The sequence below is a fragment of the Phalangium opilio genome, unplaced genomic scaffold (assembly GCF_054372755.1).
Source record: "Phalangium opilio isolate 3A_F unplaced genomic scaffold, DU_Popi_V2 ptg000039l_2, whole genome shotgun sequence".
Lineage (NCBI taxonomy): Eukaryota > Metazoa > Arthropoda > Arachnida > Opiliones > Phalangiidae > Phalangium > Phalangium opilio.
The window spans coordinates 4,915,380-4,942,948 of record NW_028324163.1 but is presented as its reverse complement, the minus strand read 5'-3'; the positions used below and the strand labels follow the sequence as shown (position 1 = coordinate 4,942,948).

The window sequence follows — 27,569 nt, the reverse complement described above, 5'->3', positions numbered from 1 at the left end:
GTGTTGTTCCAATGCAATTAGTCACATCTTCTACCGATTTGATTGATTCGTTTAAACGTTGCAATGGTGCGTCACTCAATTTTTCCCAAATGTTTAGTGGCAATCTAGAATAATAACGATCGGTGCGGACAGTACTGTCACACACGATTCTTAAGTTTCCTACATTCACTCTGACCAGATATGGAGGTTTTTCCGTTCTATAGGCAAAGGAAAAATTATTATTAGAGATAGAACACTAACATTTTAAAGGTGTGAAGTTGGCTCTAAATTGAGAAAACACAAATAACTATGTTAGTAGTTGTTTTCAGGGCGTGGATGGCCGTTTAAGGCTTAGCACAAACTTATCAATCCCTCTCATTTGGTTAAAGCAATTGGAACTTCTGTGTAAGTGAATGAGCCTGGTTTAGTTTTGGGAAAGAAGAGATGGAAGTACAATACCCCTTTTAAACACGATAGTGTAAGAACGCATAAATTGTTAATGGGGCAAGATAATGTATTAAGAGGTAGAGATATATGTGGTCAGCATAAATAGCACTATCATAGACAGATTACACCCATGGAGAATTCATACCACTGACACCAGGAGGCCGGGCTACATGGAGGACAGAAAGCCGCTGCTTTTGCGCTCTAGATATCCTGACATCTGGTGTAAATAGTTTGAGTCCTCCATAAGTGTAAACTATGTATGACTCAATAGGAGTCGGGCAACCCTGACCTAAACTGACAAAGACAGAAGCCAAATGTTCTCGTGTTACCGTTCAATGTCAATAAAAATATTGGGCAAATCTAATTAACACTTTAATACTACATGCCTTAATATGAAAGCCATAACTGAATGAAACTGGGATTCTCGACTGTAATTCTGACTCTTGACTCCGACACTTGGTGAATCGGTATTTGATGGTAACTTTGCCTCTTGATGGTAGCTCTGCTCGTTGTCGGTAATTTCAATCCTTCAGGGGAACTAAGGCACTTGACGGAAACTCCAGTACTAGACCCAAACCCTGGTTCTTGGCAGTAAATCCGATGCTTGAGTGTTTCTCCTTGGCAGTAAATCTGATGATTGAGCGTAACTCCTTGACAGTTCAGGAGAACTACAGAAATGATGGCTGAAATGAAATGTTTGAATTATATAATTTGCACATTCGTCCTCTTAAAAGTATAAATAATAACATTCAAATTTCTTTATATTGACGCAACAAATATAAAAAAAACGTAATAGAAAGAATAACAATTGGTAACAAAAGGGTAGCAGTTAGATTGACTTACTCCACAAGACAATTTTAATTAGTTGAGGTAAATATACTAGTCTCAAAACACTGGCTGTTGAACTTGGCCAGCTCGACCCTTCCAAAGAACCAGGTGGATGTGGCTTCATGGCGACGACTTGAAGCATAGGCCTCGGACTTTCAAAAATCTATTGTAATCTAACTTCTTGTTCATTCAAGGAAGAAATTAACACTTAAATATCGTTTATAAATATTTAAACTTTTAACTTTTACGATTATATTTAAAACTATCATTCACAGATTGCAAAAGTTTAATCTCAAAATACATCGCACATGATCGCACATCCACACTCACCAAGAACCGGCAGAAAAATGGGAATTGGATTGGGAGAAGGAAAATGACACAAACTCCGGGCATAGCACACTCGATCCGCGCTCACGGACGCTGCGCTACTCGCGCTATAGTAGCACGAGCAGCTAGCGTCGTGATGCGCGTGATCGAGTAAGCTATGTAACACCTCAACTAGAGGCGATAGCAGACTGGGAAATAAGGATATTTTTTAAACTAGTCCTTGGGGCCAGTGACCCGCCTTGTGCACTAAATAATAAACTGGTCTCAGGACTGGTCCCCGCCTTTGTTCTATAGATTTGCAATTAATAAACTGGTCCCGAAGACCAGTAACCCCCACTTTTTTTATTAAAAAACAAGTCCAAGCAATTAATAAACTAGTTTTGGACCAGAGGAAGTATGCTATTTCCCAGACTGGGCGATAGGTGAAGAACTGCTATCTTTAAAATAGAAGCTAGTTCTCATACAAATAAAATGTGCGCGAGGTACATAGGGAGAGATACGGTGCCGCAGGCAGGGCTGGAAATAAGCGCAGGACACTGGACATTGTCCAATAAAATTATCAAATATCCCATGTACTATTAGTAGCAAATAAATAAATAACTTTTTTAAAAACTAAGGGAGTCACTGGACAGTTTGACCAATAAATTTTTGGAAGTTTTCATAGCTTGACTATGGAGATGCGACACTATTTTGCACACTCCAGTGGACAATGTCCTATAAATTTTCAAGTCAAACATTGAACGCGTGCCCTATAAGAAATTTTTCTTATTTCTGGACCTGGCCGCAGGTCGCCCATCATCTTTTTCCTATCCATCTCAACTCCCTTATCCCTGGAGGTACACTAGTGTAACAACGGACGGACACACACACACACACCCAAACACACACAGACACGGCCGTTACAGAACCTCTCCTGGACTACGTCACACGGAGAGGTAAAAATATCATTTGTCTTTTTTACCAATGCCTAACCGTTTGGATTTTTTTAAAGCAATCTTAGCAAGAAAAAAGATTTTTTGATACAAAATAAATGTTTTATATTCTTATTAAGAATAAAACAAGAGGATAAACAAGACGGCCCAAGGGCTCGTAATAGTAGCCATATCGTACGAGTGAATAGCCCCTCTATACCCTACCCTAATGAGTGAATAGCGCTATCTTTTTCAATGCTTAAATGATTTACCGTGCATAAAATGAGAGTGAATAGCCCATCGATTCCCTACTCTAAACAGTGATTAAATTATGACCGTATAAATTTACTTATGCTGTAGTTCTAATATTCCGGCGAATCGAAGAACAGATAGTTTTTAGTGATAATCCCCTCGATGAGTTTACAACATAGACTTATGCCGATGCACGCTTATCGCATCTTATAAATTTCTAACAAGGACTTATGCCCAGAAACTTTTGAAAGAGAAAGTTTAGTTATAGTGATTACGCATTTTAGTGATTATCCCCTCGAATTACCTTTAGCAATGCTAAAATGATCAAACGCATAACGCTCATTTAACACTATGTTAGCTCTATCTAAACCCACCTTTGAATTAACCGCCAAAACGTTCCAGTCAAACATAACATAGATGACGATAGCTACCGAACGAGAACGAAACACATGAGGAGCGCGGTAGGAAACGGGGAAAATCGTTATCTATTTAATTAGCACATACATAAAAAGAAAATAAATATAAAAACCCCAAACATACAAATTCATAAGTATCCGACCCCACAGATAAAAATTCAAAAGTATCCGATCCCACAGATTAAGAGGTACCCCACCCCACATCACCCGACATTTTAGAGATAAAAATAAATGATAAAAAACTCGGGGTATTTATCAAGTCTCTATAGTTCAGTGGTAGAATGTTTGCCTACTACGCCAGCGACCCGGGTTCGATTCCCGGGTTTGACCTGAAAAAATTTTAATTAAAATTAAATCTCTAACCGAGCCCAGTATCCCCTATGAGTGGGTTGTGGTAATATAAAGTTCCTTTTAAGCTAAAATCGGAGCCTCCGAAATGAACTAGGCCCATGCAAGTCAAATTTTATGTGGGGAAATATCCAGTTTGTTATGGAAAATATTTTCACCATAGATGGCGCATAATTGACCGTTGTGGCAGGGGTCGTCCTTAAATTATCGTTGATATTTTAGGGGTCAGTCATAAATTTTTATGATAGAGCAAAGTTTCACTCTAAAATTAACGTAAATGTTTTTGGTGCTATTAACTTTTTATTGCATCTTTGGTAAGATTGTATGGATGACAACAAAATTAAGTATTTTATTTTAGAATTGCTATTTTTAATAAAACGAAGCTTGTTGAAGTTGAAAAATTTGTTTATTTTCATGCTTTCATAACCTTTCTACATAAAGGTTTACCGTTTGTTTTTTTAACCTTTTCTTTTCGATCAGTTACATCTTTAGCACGGTTGTTTAAATAAAATTAGATGTTAAATTATTTCAATTAAAATAATTCAGTAAGAGTAATAAAAACTTACAATCCGCGACCTTGGCCCAAATACTTAAGCAGTCGACAGGGTCACGGGGTTGAACTTTGTTTATTTTACGGCCGTGTAAGCGCCCCCAAGCGGGAAAACACGGCGACCTAAATTAGTTAAGAAAATATTCTCGCTTCGCCACACGCATGGGCCTAGTTCATTTCGGAGGCTACGCTAAAATCTGACGATAACGAAACGACAACCCCGGCCACTACTACTACTACGGACGGCTCGGGTCAAACTAAGAGCCTATCGTATACTACGATATGGCTAAAAAGGTCTGTCCTCTCGTAATTTTTTAAGCTTTTATCATGATTACTCTATACAACAGTAACAAGGAGTATGAACCCATTAGTGGAAGCAGTATTTTTTCCGAAACAATCTCGCTTATGTTTATCCTCCCTAGACTTCGCTAAAAACGTATTACTCCTACGTAAAATATTAATAGACAGGCAAGGATTCATACCATTAAAGAAGGAGCGCAATATTATCCATATTTTCATTTCATATACAGAGAAAAGAAATTATTATGTTTCTGAGAGGAGCTTCCCATTTTTGTTGTTGTTTTGAAAAATATATCGCAATGCACGGGCCTTGATAGATATAGGAGGCAATGAATGAAATATATCACAATGCACGCTCCTTGATAGATATAGGAGGCAATGAATGAAATATATCACAATGCACGGGCCTTGATAGATATAGGAGGCAATGAAGGAAATGTATCGCATGCACGGGCCTTGGTAGATATAAGAGACGATGATAATCTCTCTCTTTGCACGAGAGGTTTAACTTTAATATTTAAATAAATATAATTATTTTTAATTATTTTAATCTTCAACAATTAACATTAATAATAGTTTGATCGTTTAAAATAAAGTTAAACCTATTATCATCTCAAACTTTGCTAATATTGACGTTTAAAGTGAAGGGTACCCCTCTTGCCCGCTTTCTTCAAATTTTGGGGTATATATACGATTCGTTTCCATTATAATAGTAAGGAAAAAGCGCAATTGCGAAAACCTTTGGTGGCGATCCCACCTAAGGGAGGCTAGACGTTTCTCCTAACCCTAGCTGATCGCCGCGTATATCCTAAAACCAAACGATGATAATGGAGTAGATGTAGAATAATTTTATGTTAAGTTATAATTTTAGTTGGCCAAAAAAAATGAATATGATTTTTTTGTATATGATATCGACATTAGTTTTTTATGCTTCCCTTTTAACGATATATAAAGAAACTGTAAATGCAATAAGTTAACCACACTCTAGTAACAACCTCGAATGTAACATTTGTTTGACGCGCTAATAAAGCAAACTCTTTTAATTTAAACCACGACTTTAAGATTATTATATGGTGCCGAAACCCGGGAGATAATTTGAGAGTATCGGAGACGAAGTTAAAAGTTTAAATACACGATTTAGAGTTTAAATTACGCGAAAAGTATTCGGGATGGCGGACAAATTAGAAAAGTTACGGAGAAAACGCTGTAACGTGAAAGCGCAAGCGACGCAAGTCATGAAGGCAATAGAGTCGGAGTTGATGGCTACAGTTACTGACACCGAGCATTTGTCAGTACTTATCCGACAGCTGAGCAAAAAGGAAGAAATCCTGCTGAAGCTCAACGACGAAGTATTCAACGAAATTACTGATGTTAAAGAATTAGACAAGGAGGATCAATTAACGGGAGATTATCACGATGCACTAACCGAATGGGCAGAGAAGGCTACTTATCGTATATCTCAAATGGGAGCCGGAGGTCAGACAGCAGCAAGCAATACGCCAACGGGGTCAGTAAACTCTTTAAATCTGGGAGGAAATATAAATCAAGGTCAAGCAACAGTGAAATTACCCAAATACGTAATCAAGAATTTCAAGGGAGACATTACTCTTTGGAGGACATTTTGGAGCCAGTACAGCAATGCAGTACACGATAACCCTGACATGCCAAAGGTAGCCAAGTTTACCTACCTAAAATCATATCTGGAAGGTATAGCAGCACAAGCGATCGCAGGATTGGCGGTCACGGACGAAAATTACGATGAAGCCATCGATATTTTGGTGAAAAGATTTGGGAATACGGAGGCAATCACACACACGCACATCAGGAAGTTGATGAGCATACCTGAAGTCAAACGGTCTACGGATACAACAGGTCTACGAGAACTCCACGATGCATGCGAAGTAGAAGTACGGAGCCTCAAGGCGTTGAACCTTGATACAGACGACTACAGCAAATTCCTCTGTCCAGTAATTCTTGGAAGACTGCCTCATGAATTATCATTGGAGTTCACACGCACAACTAAACAAGAAGATTGGAAGGTCTCAGAATTATTGCAGTTTCTTTGTCAAGAAGTCCGAAGTCGAGAACGTATGTCTGCCATAAATTCAGTGGAACCGTCTAGCGCAAGTGGAAGTCGGACATCGGAGGATCGAGAAATTACAAGGCAACATTACAACGGAGCAAAGAACTACGGTAATACGTCACGGAAAAGACCGGTATCAGCCTCAGCATTGGGGGTCGGAGCAGAACCAGTCACTTGCGTATTCTGCAAGACCGCAGATCACGAGTCAGAAGGTTGCCAATCTCTATCAGTCAAGGAAAAACGGGATGTCATCCACAGAGAAGGACGATGTTTCCTCTGCACAAAGCCTTACCATAACGCTCGAGTCTGTAGAAGTCGAAATAAACTTTCATGTAAACACTGCGGGAGGAAACACCATTCAGCCTTATGCGAATCAGAGTCGAAGACACTGGTACAAGGGAAGACTATGGAAGACAAGGAACATACCAAAAGGGATCAAGGAACTTCAGCAATATTAACAGCTACAGCCATCACGCCAAGTCCTAGTGGGAAGACTATATTACTACAAACGGCACAAGTACACGTTTCTAATGGCGGAAGTAGCACCAAACGAGTCCGTTGCATAATGGATAGCGGATCCCATCGAACGTTCATATGTGAAGATCTTTCGAGAGAACTTGAACTACATGAAATTGGATACGAAAATCTGGATATCTTCGCCTTCAATAATGCAAACCCGGAGAGAGTACGACAACGAAGAGTGAAGGTTATTTTGGAAAATCCCATGGTACTTGGTAAGAAGATAGAAATAGAAGCCCTAGAAACTAAGAGCATCTGTAGTGCCATGATATCGGTTCCTGGAGAGGAAGTTACTAAAACGTTACGCCAGAGAGGATTGCAAATAGCAGACGATCAACAAGACCCGGAAGCTGTAAAGGGGCCTCCGGGAATCCTTCTTGGTTCTGACTACTATTGGACGGTGGTGATTGGGAAAACCGTGAGATTGGGAGCTTCTCTCGTTGCACTAGAAACCAAATTCGGCTGGGCTCTACAAGGACCAACTAACGTATCTTCACTATCCATTGGAGTATACATGATTGCCACAAACACAAATCCAGACATGGAGAAGGAAATAGCGGAGACGATAAAGGCATTCTGGAGTCTTGATTCTATGGGGATTACGGAGAACCAAGGAAGGTCGGCGACAGATCAAGAAACACTTGAAGAATTCCGGAAGTCAATCACCTACAAGGATAACCGTTACGAAGTAGCGCTGCCATGGACAGAAGATAAACACGCACTCGGATCAAATTACAACTTGGCAAGATGTCGCACTGAAAACCTAAGAAAGAGGTTTTGCAAGGATCCTTTTTTGTTTGCCCAGTTCCGAGAGGTCATTCAAGAGCAAGAGAGACTTGGGATCATAGAAGAAGTTCCAGAGTTAGAAGAAGATTATGGAAACCCTAAGTACTACTTACCTTACCATGGAGTCTTCCGATCGCAAGCCACAACAACAAAACTCCGAATTGTCAACGATGCCTCAAGTCACGAAAATGGAGTACCGTCATTGAACGATTGTTTAAGACAAGGTCCGAACTTAAACCCTGAAGTCTTGGATGTCCTAATTCGCTTCCGGACACATACGATTGCCTTTACATCAGGCATCGAGAAGGCGTTTCTACAGATATCACTAAAGCCTGCCGATCGAGACTGCGTACGCTTTCTTTGGTGCAACGATCCCAATCCGACTGAAAAACTGAAGACCTACAGAATCACAAGAGTACCCTTTGGGGTTAAGTCCAGTCCTTTCCTGCTATCGGCCACAATTGGATATCACCTTGATCAGCATAAGGAGGAGCATGAAGATATCTGCGCACGTCTACGAAGAGATATCTACGTTGATGATTTTGTGTCTGGAGGCGACGGAAGAGCTCAGGTGGAGACCATCTACCATGATTCAAATGCAATACTCAAGTCAGCCGGAATGAAGCTAAGAAAATGGAGGACTAACGACATGGAGCTCCAAACTCAATGGAATCACGAGCAAGACATTCATGACGATAGCAAACGAATCCAATGCAAAGACACCATTTCTCATGAAAAGGTTCTTGGCCTGATCTGGAACTCTGAAACTGACAGCTGGGTCTTCGACTTGACAAGCCTCTTGCCATACCTTGCGAACTGCACAACGACCAAACGGAGTGTACTTCAAGCTGTCGCACGGATATTCGATCCCATTGGATTTCTAACGCCTTTCATAATTACCGTAAAAATGCTCTTTCAACGAATATGGGAGCTTGGATTAAACTGGGATGATGCCTTACCCGAAGCCTTGGCCAATCAATTCGAACAATGGCGAGACGAGTTACCAAGCCTGAATCTGATTTCAATTTCACGTCATTATTTCGGAGGTCACCCAGAGACTGAATTGGATAAAGTAGATCTGCACATCTTCTGCGACGCTAGCGAGAAGGCCTATGCCACCGTAGCATATGTCCGTTATACCACCACAGAAGGGAAAATTGGAGTATCTCTGGTGGCTTCCAAATCAAAGGTCGCACCCCTAAAACGACTAACACTTCCACGACTGGAATTGATGGGTGCAATCCTGGCGGCACGATTGGTCACTTACCTCAAACCGAATTTCCTAAAGAAACTCAATGACATCAGATTATGGACAGACTCTTCTATTGCGTTGCACTGGATCAAGGGTTCTGCCGTGCAGTGGAAACCATTCATCTCAAATAGAGTGACGGAAGTGCAATCGCTTACGGAACCAAGAATGTGGGGCCACGTTAGAGGAAGAGAAAATCCCGCTGACCTTCCAACACGAGGAGCGAATATTGATACCTTGGCAAGCAGCAGTATTTGGTGGCATGGACCGGATTGGCTCAGACAAGAAGAAAAATTATGGCCGAAGCCGACTGTTGAAACTCCTTGCAACATCACAATCAAGACAGAAAAACGAACGAAATACCAGGACGTAGCACAAGGATCCTGTATCGTATCGCCAAGAGAAACCCTACTAGATCTAAATACGTGTAGCTCCTACCGAAGGATTTTAAGGATATCAGCATGGGTCTGGAGATTCGTTACAAACTGTCGAAAGGCGAAAACTGACAGAATTCAAGGAGCTCTCTCTGCCGAGGAACTCAACAAAGCGGAGATGACCTGGGTACAACAAGCCCAAAGCGAAGACTTCGGCAAGGAAATTCAGCTGCTGAAGAATGGACAATCACTACAAGAGAACTCTAAAATACGTGACCTCAATCCACTACTAGACGAAAATGGACTTATATGCGTAGGAGGAAGGTTGGACAAAGGGGCATTCACGTATCGAGAAAAACATCCCTGGGTGTTGTCAAAGGATAATCACTTAACGAAGTTATTAGTGATGCATTATCATGAACGGAACGGACACGCGGGACTCAGTTTAACTATCTCGGACATCAGAGAACGATTTTGGATACCTCGTGGACGCCAGGAAGTCAAATCAATAATTAAGAGATGTGTTTTCTGTAAACAATTCAACGTCCAGGCAGGCCAAATGCAAGCAGCACCACTTCCAGCCGACAGGATAACCGAGACTCCACCATTTGAAACCTCTGGCGTTGATTTCGCCGGACCTTTATACGTTCTCAACGGAAAGAAACTGGAGAAGACATACATCACCCTTTTCACCTGTGCTATTACGAGGGCCCTACATCTAGAGCTGGTCACCAACCTTTCCACGGAGAAGTTTCTACTTGCGTTCAGTAGATTCATAGCAAGACGCGGTATACCCAAAATTATGTACTCCGATAATGCACGTACTTTCAAGCGAGCTGACCGAGATGTCCAGGAATTATGGCAAAAACTAAGAAGCCCGGAAGTGAAGGAGTTCATTGGCAACAAGGGTATCACTTGGAAATACATAACAGAAAGAGCGGCATGGCACGGAGGCTTCTGGGAACGTTTAGTACGCACAACGAAAGGCTGCTTGAAAAGAATCCTGGGGCGAGCCACTTTGGGATACGAAGAGCTGGAGACAACACTCATGGAAGTAGAGGCGATCGTCAATTCCAGGCCTATTTCCTTCGTAACGAGCCTGGTGAACCATCTCCCTTGACCCCTGGACACTTTCTCATTGGACAGAGACTCATGGCCTTACCCTCCAGAACGTTCCCGATCTCAGAGCCGATTCCTACTACTAGACAACACTTGATGAAAAGACTGCGTTATCGCCAAAATCTCCTCGACCGCTATTGGGCAAGATGGAAATCGGAGTATTTGTTCGAACTTCGCTCAGCGCACCATGTGAACCAGCCAAAGAGGGAAACTATCCTAAAGATCGGAGACGTAGTCCTCGTACATGAGGACAAAACCCCAAGACTATCCTGGAAAATGGGAGTAATCGAAGAAACATTCAAGGGGAGAGACAACAACATTCGATCATGTATGGTTAGAGAAAATGGTGGTCAACGCCTGCGTCGCCCTCTTCAACTACTCTATCCCTTGGAGATAAATTAGTCATATGTAAATAACAAAAATAGTTAGAATATGGATGAGATTCACTCATCGGCGGGCAGTGTAGAATAATTTTATGTTAAGTTATAATTTTAGTTGGCCAAAAAAATGAATATGATTTTTTTGTATATGATATCGACATTAGTTTTTTATGCTTCCCTTTTAACGATATATAAAGAAACTGTAAATGCAATAAGTTAACCACACTCTAGTAACAACCTCGAATGTAACATTTGTTTGACGCGCTAATAAAGCAAACTCTTTTAATTTAAACCACGACTTTAAGATTATTATAGTAGAAGCCAATGATACAGATTGGTGTCTATGTGGAATAGACGGAAGACCAGTGGATGGTGGTGTTAGAAGCCAGTGTAAGTGCAGACTGGTGTCAATGTGGGATTGACAAAGAACAGAAGCTGGTGGTGATTAGAAGCCAGTAAGAACAGACTGGTGTCCGTGTGGGATGGACGAAGACCAAAAGATGGTGGTGATTAGAAGCCAGTAAGAACAGACTGGTGTCCGTATGGGATGGATAAAGACCAGAAGATGGTGGTGTGAGAACTCAAGTAGAGGAGCCATTTCCGTGACTGTGAAAGCAGTTCGGAAATGGCGAACACGTTTGCTCCGATACGCAAACTGCGAACGCGGTCACGTGGGTGTGACAACAGGCAGACAGACAGACAGAGACACACAAACACACACACACACACCTACACACCCCTACGGGCACACGATTGACACTTGGGGACCGGTAAGGAGTGATTGACATCTGAGGACCCAATTAACTATAGTTCATTAAAAAGAGGATTTCATAATTAGTTGAGCGCCGTAAAGCATATAATTAAACACTCGCTGTGGAAAAGGAACCCAAGACATTTATATGTAGGGACCTGAAAACACACGATATTTTCACCGTATAAATGGGGACCTTAATTCCAGATTACTTTCAAATTTCAGATATAGATGTCGCTAGGTGAAAGTCCCCACTTGTCAATGAAGTCACTGCGTGGATCTTGAAAGTGTATAATCAAAAAATGTCCCCAGATATAAGGTAGGAAGACTGTTTAGGTCCCCACTTGTAAACCTGAAATCAGCTCAAAACTTACGTGTTAAGCCTTTAAAAGGTCCGATTACCTAAATTTCATTAAAATAATCAATATTTAAACTATAAATATAAAATATACATGAAAAGAGAAAATGTGTGTTTAAAAGACCCCACTTGTCTGTTGAAATGACGGTGAAGGTCCCCACTTGTAAATTTATCGAGTGTGAAAAATGAAATTGAAATACCTGATGGAACCATATAGGCTTCGACACTAATACAAAATCTAATAATTTATACACAAATGTCCCCAGATATAAGGTTGGAAGACTGTTTAGGTCCCCACTTGTAAACCAGAAATCAGCTCAAAACTTAAGTGTTAAGCCTTTAAAAGGTCCGATTACCTAAATTTCATTATAATAATCAATATTTAAACTATAAAATTAAAATATACATGAAATTAGAAAATGTGTGTTTTAAAGACCCCACTTGTCTGTTGAAATGACGGTGAAGGTCCCCACTTGTAAATTTATCGAGTGTGAAAAATGAAATTGAAATACTTGATTGAACACTATGGTCTTTGACACTAATTCAAAATCTAATAATTTATACACAAATGTCCCCAGATATAAGGTTGGAAGATTGTTTAGGTCCCCACTTGTAAACCTGAAATCAGCTCAAAACTTAAGTGTTAAGCCTTTAAAAGGTCCGATTACCTAAATTTCATTATAATAATCAATATTTAAACTATAAATATAAAATATACATGAAAAGAGAAAATGTGTGTTTAAAAGACCCCACTTGTCTGTTGAAATGACGGTGAAGGTCCCCACTTGTAAATTTATCGAGTGTGAAAAATGAAATTGAAATACCTGATGGAACCATATAGGCTTCGACACTAGTACAAAATCTAATAATTTATACACAAATGTCCCCAGATATAAGGTTGGAAGACTGTTTAGGTCCCCACTTGTAAACCTGAAATCAGCTCAAATCTTAAGTGTTAAGCCTTTAAAAGGTCCGATTACCTAAATTTCATTATAATAATCAATATTTAAACTATAAAATTAAAATATACATGAAATTAGAAAATGTGTGTTTAAAAGACCCCACTTGTCTGTTGAAATGATTGTGAAGGTCCCCACTTGTAAATTTATCGAGTGTGAAAAATGAAATTGAAATACTTGATTGAACCATATAGGCTTTGACACTAATTCAAAATCTAATAATTTATACACAAATGTCCCCAGATATAAGGTTGGAAGACTGTTTAGGTCCCCACTTGTAAACCTGAAATCAGCTCAAAACTTAAGTGTTAAGCCTTTAAAAGGTCCGATTACCTAAATTTCATTATAATAATCAATATTTAAACTATAAATATAAAATATACATGAAAAGAGAAAATGTGTGTTTAAAAGACCCCACTTGTCTGTTGAAATGACGGTGAAGGTCCCCACTTGTAAATTTATCGAGTGTGAAAAATGAAATTGAAATACCTGATGGAACCATATAGGCTTCGACACTAGTACAAAATCTAATAATTTATACACAAATGTCCCCAGATATAAGGTTGGAAGACTGTTTAGGTCCCCACTTGTAAACCTGAAATCAGCTCAAATCTTAAGTGTTAAGCCTTTAAAAGGTCCGATTACTTAAATTTCATTATAATAATCAATATTTAAACTATAAAATTAAAATATACATGAAATTAGAAAATGTGTGTTTAAAAGACCCCACTTGTCTGTTGAAATGATTGTGAAGGTCCCCACTTGTAAATTTATCGAGTGTGAAAAATGAAATTGAAATACTTGATTGAACCATATAGGCTTTGATACTAATTCAAAATCTAATAATTTATACACAAATGTCCCCAGATATAAGGTTGGAAGACTGTTTAGGTCCCCACTTGTAAACCTGAAATCAGCTCCAAACTTAAGTGTTAAGCCTTTAAAAGGTCCGATTACCTAAATTTCATTATAATAATCAATATTTAAACTATAAAATTAAAATATACATGAAATTAGAAAATGTGTGTTTAAAAGACCCCACTTGTCTGTTGAAATGACTGTGAAGGTCCCCACTTGTAAATTTATCGAGTTTGAAAAATGAAATTGAAATACCTGATGGAACCATATAGGCTTCGACACTAGTACAAAATCTAATAATTTATACACAAATGTCCCCAGATATAAGGTTGGAAGACTGTTTAGGTCCCCACTTTAAAACCTGAAATTAGCTCCAAACTTAAGTGTTAAGCTTGAAATAGGACTGATTACTTAAATTTCAATATAATAATCAATATTTAAAATATAAAATTAAAATATACATGAAATTAGAAAATGTGTGTTTAAAAGACCCCACTTGTCTGTTGAAATGACTGTGAAGGTCCCCACTTGTAAATTTATCGAGTGTGAAAAATGAAATTGAAATACTTGATGGAACCATATAGGCTTTGACACTAATTCAAAATCTAATAATTTATACACAAATGTCCCCAGATATAATTTTGGGAGACTGTTTAGGTCCCCACTTGTAAACTAGAAATCAGCTCAAAACTTAAGTGTTAAGCTTTTAAAAGGTCCGATTACCTAAAATTCATTATAATTATCAATATTTAAACTATAAAATTAAAATATACATGAAATTAGAAAATGTGTGTATAAAAGACCCCACTTGTCTGTTGAAATGACGGTGAAGGTCCCCACTTGTAAATTTATCGAGTGTGAATAATGAAATTGAAATACTTGATGGAACCATATAGGCTTTGACACTAATTCAAAATCTAATAATTTATACACAAATGTCCCCAGATATAAGGTTGGGAGACTGTTTAGGTCCCCACTTGTAAACCAGAAATTACGTCAAAACTTAAGTGTTAAGCTATAAGTAGGAATGATTACTTAAATTTCATTCTGATAATCAATATTTTAGCTATAAAATTATAATATACATGAAATTTGAAAATTTTGTTTAAAAGACCCCACGTATCTGTTGAAATGACAGTGAAGGCCCCACTTGTAAGTTTTTTGAGTGTTAAAAATACTTAAGAAAATTTTCCATTTATTCTATTAGTTGACTCTCACAACTTTCCTGAAGCACCGAAATATCGGTATGTTATCGATTAGGCGTGTTATCAAAACAGCATTGTCCAAAACGGCTTTTTCATAAACGCGTTTGCCATTATAGCCATTTCTCGTTTCAGCGCATTTTGATTACAGCGTTTACATCTTGAGCGTTGTTTCGTATTGTTGAAGGTATAAGTATTAGAGCTCGGCAATATCTATCCATCATCCACGTTATTTTATCCATAATCCATAATTATCAACAGAAGTTGTATATTAAATCGAATTATGTCTACAACATTTACCTATAAATAATCGATTATTCACTAATTTACGGATAACGGATGGATAATGCCGAGCTCTAATTAGTATTGATTTCAGCTTTAGGTTTGAATTTTAATGGTTGTCAAACAAACAATTTCGTGGTCTAGTTTGTTAATGCGTTTTAATGTTTGGTTGGGATGGATTATTTGAACTCCTATAAATTACCTTCCACCTTATCCAAAATATCCTCCTATTAATTAGCTGCCACCTTTTCCAAAATATCCTCCTAATAGTTAGCTGCCACCTTTTCCAAAATATTTTCCTATTAATTTGCTGCCACCTTTTCGAAAATATACTCATACTAGCTTTTACCCGCGGCGTCGCTCGCGTGTAAAAAGAACTTCCATCAAAATGATATGAAGAATGGGAAGATTTTACTGATGACTAATATTTTTGTAGCGCGCTAGGAGCGAAGGCACTCAGCGTTGCCCGTCAGCCCGTCGGGACATTTTTAATTGCTTTTCACGCGGGCATTATTACATAAAGAAGGTTTTTTTTCTGGTCGCCATTTAAAAAGATGGCAACAAATCGAACCCGAAAGACCATTCAGCCCGTCTATATGTTAAAGGAAACCAGTGTACTAAATATTTGTGAAATCGGTTGAAACGCGCGGACTTTGTTGCATAGAGAAGATTTTTTACATTTCTGGGCGCCATTTATTAAGATGGCTGCGGATTGCAAAAATCTTTCTTAGTACGCGCCTACTACTCATGAGTAACGTTCCTCCAAATTCTCAGCCTTCTAGGGCAAGCGGTTTGGGCTGGGCGTTGATTATCAGTCAGTCTGTCAGTCAGTCAGTCAGGACATGGATTTATATAGATATAGATGACTAGCCGTTACCCGCGGCGTCGCTCGCGTGTAATAAGAACTTCCATCTAAAATGATATAAAGAATGGGTAGATTTTACTGATGACTAATATTTTTGTAGCACCCTAGGAGCGAAGGCACTCGGCACAGTCCGTCAGCCCGTCGGGATATTTTTTAATACTTTTCACGCGGGCATTATTCCATAAAAAAGGGTTTTTAAGTTTTTAGCCGCCATTTAAAAGATGGCAACAAATCGAACCCATACCATTCAGCCCGTCTATAGGTTAAAGGAAACCATTGTACTAAATATTTGTGAAATCGGTTGAAACGTGCTGACTTTATTGCATAGAGAATATTTTCTTACATTTCTGGGCGCCATTTTAAAAAATGGCGAAAAATCGAACCCGAAAGACCATTCAGCCCGTCTTAAGGTTAAAGCAAACCAGTGTGCTAAATATTTGTGAAATCGGTTGAAACACGCGGACTTTCTTACAAAGAGAAGATTTGCTACATTTCTGGGCGCCATTTATTAAGATGGTGGCGGATTGGAAAAATCTTTCTTAGTACGCGCCTACTACTTATGAGTAACGTTCCTGCAAAGTTTCAGCCTTCTAGGGCAAGCGGTTTGGGCTGGGCGTTGATTATCAGTCAGTCTGTCAGTCAGTCAGTCAGTCAGGACTTTGATTTATATAGATATAGATTAATTTGCTGCCACCTTTTCCAGAATATATTCCGCGAACCAGTCCATAACCTGAGGATCACAAACGGTTATGAAACGCTGTAGCGCTAAACCGCTGGTTGGGAAAATAGCGCTATATTGAAAAACGCGGAAATAGCAGCCGCTGTTTTGGGAAATAGCACTGTATTGAGAAACGCGGAAACAGAAACTGCGGTTTTGCTTCAACGCGGTTTTGCAAACCGCTGTTTTGGGCATTGCTTTATTCCAAAACGCTCTTTTGAAAACCGGTCAACTACCCGTGAACCCGAAATATCAAGGTAATTACGTGAGAAATGTATGTCAGTTTTTACCCTAAATCAGAAAATGATGAATCGTTGGTTACGTTAATTTCAAAAATATATTGATAATTTCCAAACCGAGATTTCTTGAGATTTCGCTCAAACTCTGAGTATAGTTGCTAAACAAAGATTTTACTCGGGAGAAAGAGATACAAGAAATCCGAGCCGTGCTAATTAGTTAGTTAGCTATTTAAAAATCTAATTAATTGGCATTTTTCACTAATTGAAAATGGTAATTGAATTTTAATTAATTTACAGCTAATTGGGAAATAATTATAATAACTAAGTGTGCATCGGAAAGGCATTTATCTATTTTAAAATTAATTAGATTTAGTTTTGGCTTATTAGCCAATTGGATTTTCAATTAATCTCTTTCGCCGATTTGTAGTAAAAAATCGAGTTTCATCTAAACGGGAGAGAATGCGTCCCACTACCAGTAGTGAGGGGGGAACAAAATTGTTAACCCACCCACTGTTTCCTCTCTCTCCGTTTCACAGTGAAAACTGACTCTTTCGTAAATCGTAACTCCCGTATTTCGATCATGATTTTTCCCTCTTGAATTAATAGCAGTGCGCATGGATTTAAAACTCCGGAGCCCGTTTTAGGAACAGTGGCAAGAAAATGATGAAATTAAACTAAATTTAGCATGATGGAAGTTTCGAGGCTTTTCTCATTTCTCGAGAATAATACATGTTAGGCTTTCATACCCCTTTATTGAAAACAATAAATGCATAACCAAAGGCGGAGTAGGAAGTCCATGGGCACTTTCATGGTGTTATTTTTTACTTACGGTTAATTTTTTGACCTTAATTATACAGGTAATTAATTAGAAATTTGTAATTGAAATTAATTAATTTAAAAATAAATGACTAATTTCTTATTGAATTGAATTAGTTTATATGTCAAATTACTAATTGGCTAATTAATTAGTTTAAAACATTTTTCTAACTGCTAATTGTAATTATTTAGTTGCCAGCTTAATAGCATAGCTAGGCAAGAAATTAACATATTAGAAGTATTCGGATTTTTTTGTGATTTTGAAAGATGCAAACAGTTTTCACAAGAGCGATTGCGCTGAAATTTGTCTACTATTGAAGCGTTTTGTTATTACAGCCCAATAAAAGAAATCTTTATTAATTCTGTGATGCTAGAACAGATCAAATTAAGACTAGAGATTTTAAAGAAGCTAAATACGAATGATATTGCCAAGAAATTCGAGAAGAATTGGTTCGGCATTGTATTTTAATAACGTTGTGTTACTTATTTATAACAAATTTCTTTATAACGGTGTTTTCATTCCCAAATTTATCGACATTTCAAAATAAAAAATGGCTTGAAAAGAAAATTATTTGTAACCACTAAATATTTTGCTTTAAAATTGCCTTAGTTCTTTTAATTTACCTCCCTTGTAATTTGAACAATTACTTAAAAAGAAGCCTATTAAATATTTAACCCACAGTTTCTAAATACGATTGAAACAAAGTGTTTCTACCCTTTTTGTCTATTCATACATCTAGATTTTCCAGAGTGAAAATATAGTAGAAAATAAAGGTAGGATCCTCAATTATTCATAATAGATAAATCGCGCCGGCATTTATTACAATACTTTTAAATCCTACGACTCATACCGTTCGAAGCTCTCTGTTTGAACTTTCCATCTGTAGGCACTGATTGCGATTGAGTCTCAAGTAATTAATTATGGCTTTAAAAACTATTTAAACGCTTCAATTTTCCTAATTTATTATGAATACGAATTATTACTAATTAATATTTTCAATCCACCATAAGGTCATAAGATATGTTCCATAAGTTTGTCACTGGTTACTGAAAGCTTGTGTTGAAGTGACGTTGACAAAGGCTTAACACAGACTAAATAGAAAGATGGACTGGAAAACCGAGTGTACTCAATTCTAGCGTCCATCTCGATAGCTCTCAGTAAGTCTCTAGCATAAGTTTCATACTTACGGAAAATAACTTATTAACTTATGATCCACCTTATTCCCTATCGCCAGAAAATAGGCTTATCTTGTGATTCGTGGAGGAGAGGCACGGGAAGAAATTCGTCTGTCGGCTGCTACTGTAACATACCACAGACGAATTTCTTAATTTTCTTCCAGTTAATCCCCTCCAAGAATCCCGAGATAGCCCCAACTTAAGACGATTGGGATTAAGGTGGATTAGCTGTCATAACCGAGACAAAATAACTTCCCCACTGTTTTCATCTAAAAGTAATTAATCTAACCTTGATATCTCACAAATGTCTGCGGTAATTCAAATTACGCTTGGAACCAGTTTCCATTTAAACGACACTTTAATTAGGATTATTTTAAATTTGTGTAATTAGTCCAAAATTAACATGTTGTGAAGGAATTGCAAAATAAATGCGAACAAACCAGAAGCCTTCCAGAAGCTATATCAAACCCATAATAGGGACTTGGCAGTACTACATCATGCAACGTCAGTCTACCTTCAGTAGTGCTAAAAAACCTACCAGGAGGAGGGGCTTATATAGCTTTCATTCTGTTAAAAAACATACCATAATGGCGCTGGGGGCGGAGTTAAGCCCGAATTGCCAAGTTCCTATTCTTCCAATTAGTTGCAACAATTAATTCTCCTTTTCAACAGAGATTAACGCCGATAACGATGAAGACACTTGTACGCGACTCTTAAGTCACATAACACAAGCCTGCAGTGTACCACATGACCACGTCCACGTTTTTAGTTATTCGTAAACCTTCGGTATAGTAACCCATAATGTACCCAAAGAGAAACGAAGAGTGAAATTTTCTTGTCCAATTTTAAAAATATATTTAGCCCAAGTCCCAAAGGCCCCACGTCAAGTGATGCTATCTGTCTCTGTTATCCGATCTATTTTATCCCTTTCATGCATTATCATTATATATAAATCCGCCTACAATTCGTCACGTAGATTTTCTTGTCAGAAGTAAATGAACTTAAAGCTACAACTCTATGTTAAATTTTATTTTCAACAAGCCGTTAATATAATTTTAAACATATTTAGCCTTATCAAACACAATTAGAAACTCTCCCAGATAATAATAAATACATTTCAACCATAAGATTTCTGGAAATCAGAGGCAAAATTCAAAAATAAACTTTTCGCGCCACGGTAATCTACTTCTGTCTCCTTTTTACCAGTCTTTGAACAACACTCCTACCCCGAACCCGATTTCCATCTGTTTCTTTCATGTACATGTAAAGAACCAACAGTAGTTGGCAGAACAAAACAGAAGGTGTATAATTCTCCCCTACATTCTCTGCACTGTCATAATGGATGGCAACCAGACGAGATTCTCCTCTCCTCTCGTTTTGTTGTGAAATCATAAACGCGTGAGGAAATTTTTTTCTCGCTATAGGATAGGCGACTCCGAGGGGTCGGTCATTCACGAAATCCAACTTAAGAAATAAGAAATCAATAACAAAATCAGAAATCCGGAATGAAATCAAACTTATTTCGCTGATTTCGAAATTTTACAAAAATCCGAAATCAGTAACGAAATAACGAAATCAGAAAATCAGTAAAGAAAAAACAAAATAAAAAAATCATTAAAAAAATCACAAAATCAGTAAAGACATCGCGAAATTCATTAAAACAATCACAAAATCCAAGAAAAAATCTCAGAATCCAACGAAATCAACAGAAAAATCTGAAAATACGAGGAAATCACAGGAAATACCTCAAAATCCGTGGAAATATAATCCGACGAAATCCGTGGGAATTTATCGAATCTTGAAATGAATCAAAATCCGACGAAATCAAACGATACACGAAGAAATCAAATTGGATTTCGAAATCCCCTACATTTTATCCAAAATATCCAACCCCTCGCTCTACTCCTTACCTCCGACGGCAGCTGACGCGATATATACACTGTTCCAGCTTCGGTGGTCAGTTCGAGCAATGCTAGGTCTCTATGGGAGGTAGGTTTTTGCGTACTGCCAACAGAAGAAAGCAATACTGATATTTAGGATTTTAAAACGCGATATTCTGTATAATGAAACAAAATATTTGTTCGTCGTTACATAGAGACCTAGTTTTGCTTGTGCTGAAAGCCACTGCTGATAACCAATACTGGAACAAAGTATAAAAATCTATAAATCCACAGGAAAAAAACAACAAAATAAATCCTCCTCTCACAAAGACTTTAATAACTCACTCTAATACAAGAAACTTTTTCTGTTATAGTTAAAATATTGATTATCAGAATGAAATTTAAGTAATCAGTCCTATTTCTAGCTTAACAATTAAGTTTTGAGCTAATTTCAGGTTTACAAGTGGGGACCTAAACCGTCTTCCTACCTTATATCTGGGGACATTTGTGTATAAACTATTAGATTTTGAATTAGTTTCAAAGCCTATATGATTCCATCAAGTATTTCATTTTTCACACTCGATAAATTTACAAGTGGGGACCTTCACTGTCATTTCAACTGACAAGTGGGGTCTTTTAAACACACATTTTCAAATTTCATGTATATTATTACTTTATAGTTAAAATATTGATTATCAGAATGAAATTTAAGTAATCAGTCCTATTTCTAGCTTAACACTCAAGTTTTGAGCTAATTTCAGGATTACAAGTGGGGACCTAAACCGTCTTCCTACCTTATATCTGGGGACATTTGTGTATAAATTATTAGGTTTTAAATTAGTGTCAAAGCCTATATGGTTCAATCAAGTATTTCAATTTCATTTTTCACACTCGATAAATTTACAAGTGGGGACGTTCACCGTCATTTCAACAGACAAGTGGGGTCTTTTAAACACACATTTTCTAATTTCATGTATATTTTAATTTTATAGTTTAAATATTGATTATCAGAATGAAATTTAAGTAATCAGTCCTATTTCTAGCTTAACACTTAAGTTTTGAGCTAATTTCAGGTTTACAAGTAGGGACCTAAACAGTCTTCCAACCTTATATCTGGGGACATTTGTGTATAAATTATTAGATTTTGTACTAGTGTCGAAGCCTATATGGTTCCATCAGGTATTTCAATTTCATTTCTCACACTCGATAAATTTACAAGTGGGGACCTTCACCGTCATTTCAACAGACAAGTGGGGTCTTTTAAACACACATTTTCTAATTTCATGTATATTTTAATTTTATAGTTTAAATATTGATTATTATAATGAAATTTAGGTAATCGGACCTTTGAAAGGCTTAACACTTAAGTTTTGAGCTGATTTCAGGTTTACAAGTGGGGACCTAAACAGTCTTCCAACCTTATATCTGGGGACATTTGTGTATAAATTATTAGGTTTTAAATTAGTGTCAAAGCCTATATGGTTCAATCAAGTATTTCAATTTCATTTTTCACACTTGATAAATTTACAAGTGGGGACCTTCACAGTCATTTCAACAGACAAGTGGGGTCTTTTAAACACACATTTTCTAATTTCATGTATATTTTAATTTTATTGTTTAAATATTGATTATCAGAATGAAATTTAAGTAATCAGTCCTATTTCTAGCTTAACACTTAAGTTTTGAGTTAATTTCAGGTTTACAAGTAGGGACCTAAACAGTCTTCCAACCTTATATCTGGGGACATTTGTGTATAAATTATTAGATTTTGTACTAGTGTCGAAGCCTATATGGTTCCATCAGGTATTTCAATTTCATTTCTCACACTCGATAAATTTACAAGTGGGGACCTTCACCGTCATTTCAACAGACAAGTGGGGTCTTTTAAACACAAATTTTCTAATTTCATGTATATTTTAATTTTATAGTTTAAATATTGATTATTATAATGATATTTAGGTAATCGGACCTTTGAAAGGCTTAACACTTAAGTTTTGAGCTGATTTCAGGTTTACAAGTGGGGACCTAAACAGTCTTCCAACCTTATATCTGGGGACATTTGTGTATAAATTATTAGGTTTTAAATTAGTGTCAAAGCCTATATATTTCCATCAGGTATTTCAATTTCATTTTTCACACTCGATAAATTTACAAGTGGGGACCTTCACCGTCATTTCAACAGACAAGTGGGGTCTTTTAAACACACATTTTCTAATTTCATGTATATTTTAATTTTATAGTTTAAATATTGATTATCAGAATGAAATTTAAGTAATCAGTCCTATTTCTAGCTTAACACTTAAGTTTTGAGCTAATTTCAGGTTTACAAGTGGGGACCTAAACAGTCTTCCAACCTTATATCTGGGGACATTTGTGTATAAATTATTAGGTTTTAAATTAGTGTCTAAGCCTATATGGTTCAATCAAGTATTTCAATTTCATTTTTCACACTCGATAAATTTACAAGTGGGGACCTTCACCGTCATTTCAACAGACAAGTGGGGTCTTTTAAACACACATTTTCTAATTTCATGTATATTTTAATTTTATAGTTTAAATATTGATTATCAGAATGAAATTTAGGTAATCGGACCTTTGAAAGGCTTAACACTTAAGTTTTGAGCTGATTTCAGGTTTACAAGTGGGGACCTAAACAGTCTTCCAACCTTATATCTGGGGACATTTGTGTATAAATTAAGAGATTTTGAATTAGTTTCAAAGCCTATATGATTCCATCAAGTATTTCATTTTTCACACCCGATACATTTACAAGTGGGGACCTTCACTGTCATTTCAACTGACAAGTGGGGTCTTTTAAACACACATTTTCAAATTTCATGTATATTATAATTTTATAGTTAAAATATTGATTATCAGAATGAAATTTATGTAATCAGTCCTATTTCTAGCTTAACTTTTAAGTTTTGAGCCAATTTCAGGTTTACAAGTGGGGACCTAAACCGTCTTCCTACCATATATCTGGGGACATTTGTGTATAAATTTTTAGATTTTGAATTAGTGTCAAAGCCTATATGGTTACATCAAGTATTTCAAGATAATCTTTCACACTCGATAAATTTACAAGTGGGGACCTTGGCTGTCATTTCAACAGACAAGTGGGGTCTTTTATACACACATTTTCTAAATACATGTATATTATACTTTTGTAATTAAAATGTAGATTATTATGATGAAATTTTAGAAATAGGATCTTTACGGTTCCTTCAAATATTTGAAGATATTTTTTTAAACTAGAAAATTTTACAAGTGGGGACCTTCGCTGTCATTTCAACGGACAAGTGGGGTCGTTAATATACATGTTTTCAAGATTCATTTTAATTCACTTTTTTTTAATTAAAATATTGATAATTATGATGAAATTTACATTATATGTAACGTTAGTCCCATTTTAAAATGTGGGGAACTTGGCCATCTTTTTAATGTACATCTGGGGACATACAGTTTTTTAAATCGAGTTAATGTTTTAAACGAAGTTAATTTAATGACGCCTAAAGAATTAGGAAAAGTAGTTTTCGTACGTCAAGTGTAATTAAATTATGAAAAAATCACCGTTCGGTCTGTGAGATACAAGATTTTATATTGTTATCGCTGAATAATGTATATTTTGTATTTCTAAAGTAGCGACATCTATCTGTGCTTATTGTAATGAAAACCCATTTTTGAGCCCCCACATGTACGCCGAAGAGACCATATGGTCCTCATTTCGTACAACTGGGTACCCGGGTGTGTGAAAACCTCTGGCGACACCTCTCGGATATGTGTTAATTTCCATGGTCCCCACTTGTAATGTGAAAAGACCAAGTACCTTACAAGTGGGGACTTTTTTAAAAAAATTAATTTGGGCTCTAATTAGTCTAATTATATCATTTATCTAATTACTTACATGTGAGGACTTTAAAATGTCCCCACATGTAAGTCGGGTCCCCACTATGTGGGTGAAAAGATTGTCAGAATCCCCACTTGTCAATCGTATACAGACGCAGCCACGGCCGTTACAGAACCTCTCCTGGACTACGTCACACGGAGAGGTAAAAATTACACTGAGACGTAACATCTTTCGACTCAAACAGCCAATTCTCGTCAAATGATTCTTCTGAGGGAAATATATCCTCTTCCAGGGAAGTCGCCATTCTTGAAACCTCTACTACGTTCTATCTATATCTTCCGGAAATTCCGGTTACTCGCGCGGTGGCCGCTTGGTGGAGTTTTCGAAACTGTAGTGTCGAGACTCAGTAGAGGAGAGAGGCTATCTTGGGGTAGAAATATGGGGTTTGTGAGGAACTTGTGTTTAATGAATAAGCAATTGGACTCCAATAACTTCGGTTCATTTACTTCTGGCATAACTTGAAATGACTATTTAAGTATTTTTTGTAAATTTTCAACTTTATTTCAACTTTGCCAAAAGAGTTTTTATTGGCGGAGGATATTAGCCAATCTTGCCAATAATTTTGTTCAATTAAGAATACCGGTAAAAGAGTTAGTTCAGGCCAACAAAAGTTCTTACTTTCGCCAATGAAAGTGACCAAACATGCCATTTACAGCGTCCAACATTACAAACGTAAGCGTTCCTATACGCAAATGAAAGGGATCCAATTTACTCGTGTGATTGCGATTATAACAACTTAAGCGTGCGATAATGCTAATTAAAGCGACGTGACTTAAAGCGTGTGATTATACGAATTAAAGCGTGCGATTATACGAATTAAAGCGTGCGATTATACGAATTAAAGCGTGCGATTACGCGAACTAAAGCTTGCGATTATACGAATTAAAGCGTGCGGTTACGCGAATTAAAGGGTGCGATTAAGCGAATTTCGTCGAGCAATTATACGAATTTAAGCGTGAGATTTTGCTAATTAAAGCGATCCAATTTGCACGTTCAAATGTCCAACCATTCCATTCGTAGTGTTCAATATTGCAAAAAAACGTTTAACTATACACATTTTTCTAGCGTGCAAAATTGCGATTACGCGAATTAAAGCGTGCGATTATACGAATTAAAGCGTGCGTTTAAGCCAACTTCATCGAGCAATTATACGAATTTAAGCGTGCGATTTTGCTAGTTAAAGCGATCCAATTTACACGTTCAAATGTCCAACCATTCCATTCGTAGTGTTCAATATTGCAAAAAAAAAAACGTTTAACTATACACCCCAGGTAGCAAAAACCACGTGTTCTAGGGCTATTTGAAATAACGTGAATCAAAAACGTGATAATAACGTTTGCTATGTCACCTTTTTTACGTGTTTAATAACACCGTATAAACGTATTCTTCACGTGTAAAAACTACAATATTGCACGTCATTTTCATTTTAATTTTTATTATGGCCTTTTTTGTTTGTTGAGCCTGTTACGTGCCTGTTTCAACCACTCCTTTATTACATTTTCGATTTCGTTCTCCTGTGCCTTCTTGAAATTGTAATTTGAACGAACAGCACCTTCAAGGAAAATTTATATGGATTAGGCAAATAGCAGGTTGAAGATTTTTCGAGTTTGATCATTTTTAATTAAGCTAGCAGGCATACATTATATTATTATAAGCTCATCTGGGATGGTTGGGCTTAACGATTGGAGGTTTTTTTCTAGTTAGGCTTAACGATTGGAGGGTTTTTCTAGTTAGGCTTAACGATTGGAGGGTTTTTCTAGTTAGGCTTAACGATTGGAGGGTTTTTCTAGTTAGGCTTAACGATTGGAGGGTTTTCTAGTTAGGCTTAACGATTGCAGGGTTTTTCTAGTTAATTAAAAGGATAATGAAATAGAAAAGTTATAGATACGCATAAAACATCAATATAACTTCTCTAAAATTTATCGTTATATAGTCTTTTTTAAAAATTGAGACTTTAGCTCGCTAAGCCTATAATTCAATTTTGTAGAAAATTCTGAAGATGCAAATTTCTTTAAAGAACGGAACTTATTGCGACCAATCAGGGGCCGCCGAAAATGACTTGAACTCACTCTCTTCCTCGGTCAAGGTTCACCACCCTTCACCCCCCGTTAAACTCAATATCAGCGTTATTTTTGGAATTAAATGATGAAATCGGCTTAAATCTTCATGAATTAATTCCATAAATAACGCTGAAGTTAAGTTTAACGAGGTTTGAAGCGGACTAAACCTTGATCGGAGAAAAGAGGGAGTACTTGTACGTACAATTAAGCCATGGCTGCAATAAATTTTTTTAAAGCAATTTACATCTGCAGAACTTTCTGCAAAAATGTAGTTATAGGCTTAGCGAGCTAAAATCACAACTTTTATAATTGATTATATATTGATAAAGTCATGTTTTTATGCACATTAAAAATGTTTTCTATTTCATTATCCCTTTAAGCCTAAGAATATAGGAGGTTTTTTTTGATAAACTTTACAATTGGAAATATTCTCTCTCGCTGGACATAATCCTCAAATTGAAAACATCAAAAAATATTCTTACTATTTTGACACATGCCTAAGCCATAATCACCGGTTTACAAAATCCCCAAAGTCAAAATTAAGTAGGTATAATTGGTCGGGTTGTGTTAAGAGTACAATTTAATACTTCCTAATTACTACATCTTTCGCCATTAAAACTTTGAAGGGCA

At 37.0% G+C, this 27,569-nt stretch overlaps 2 protein-coding genes across 2 annotated transcripts; one reads left to right on the top strand and one right to left on the bottom strand.

Annotated features, from left to right (window-relative positions):
- Window positions 1-486: 486 nt before the first annotated feature.
- Window positions 487-1,846, bottom strand: LOC149680676 (uncharacterized). The gene is made up of 2 exons (XM_089834661.1): window positions 1,270-1,846; window positions 487-1,109 (listed from the first exon to the last, which is right to left on the bottom strand). Exons 1-2 carry the CDS (start codon window positions 1,394-1,396, stop codon window positions 814-816), a joined length of 423 nt encoding a protein of 140 aa, XP_089690787.1. The 5' UTR covers window positions 1,397-1,846; the 3' UTR covers window positions 487-813.
- Window positions 1,847-5,527: 3,681 nt separating this feature from the next.
- Window positions 5,528-27,025, top strand: LOC149680675 (uncharacterized). The gene is made up of 6 exons (XM_089834625.1): window positions 5,528-10,471; window positions 10,516-10,816; window positions 19,257-19,367; window positions 19,765-19,853; window positions 25,455-25,595; window positions 26,867-27,025. The coding sequence occupies exons 1-6, from the start codon at window positions 5,528-5,530 to the stop codon at window positions 27,023-27,025; spliced, it is 5,745 nt and encodes a 1,914-aa protein (XP_089690751.1).
- Window positions 27,026-27,569: the final 544 nt, after the last annotated feature.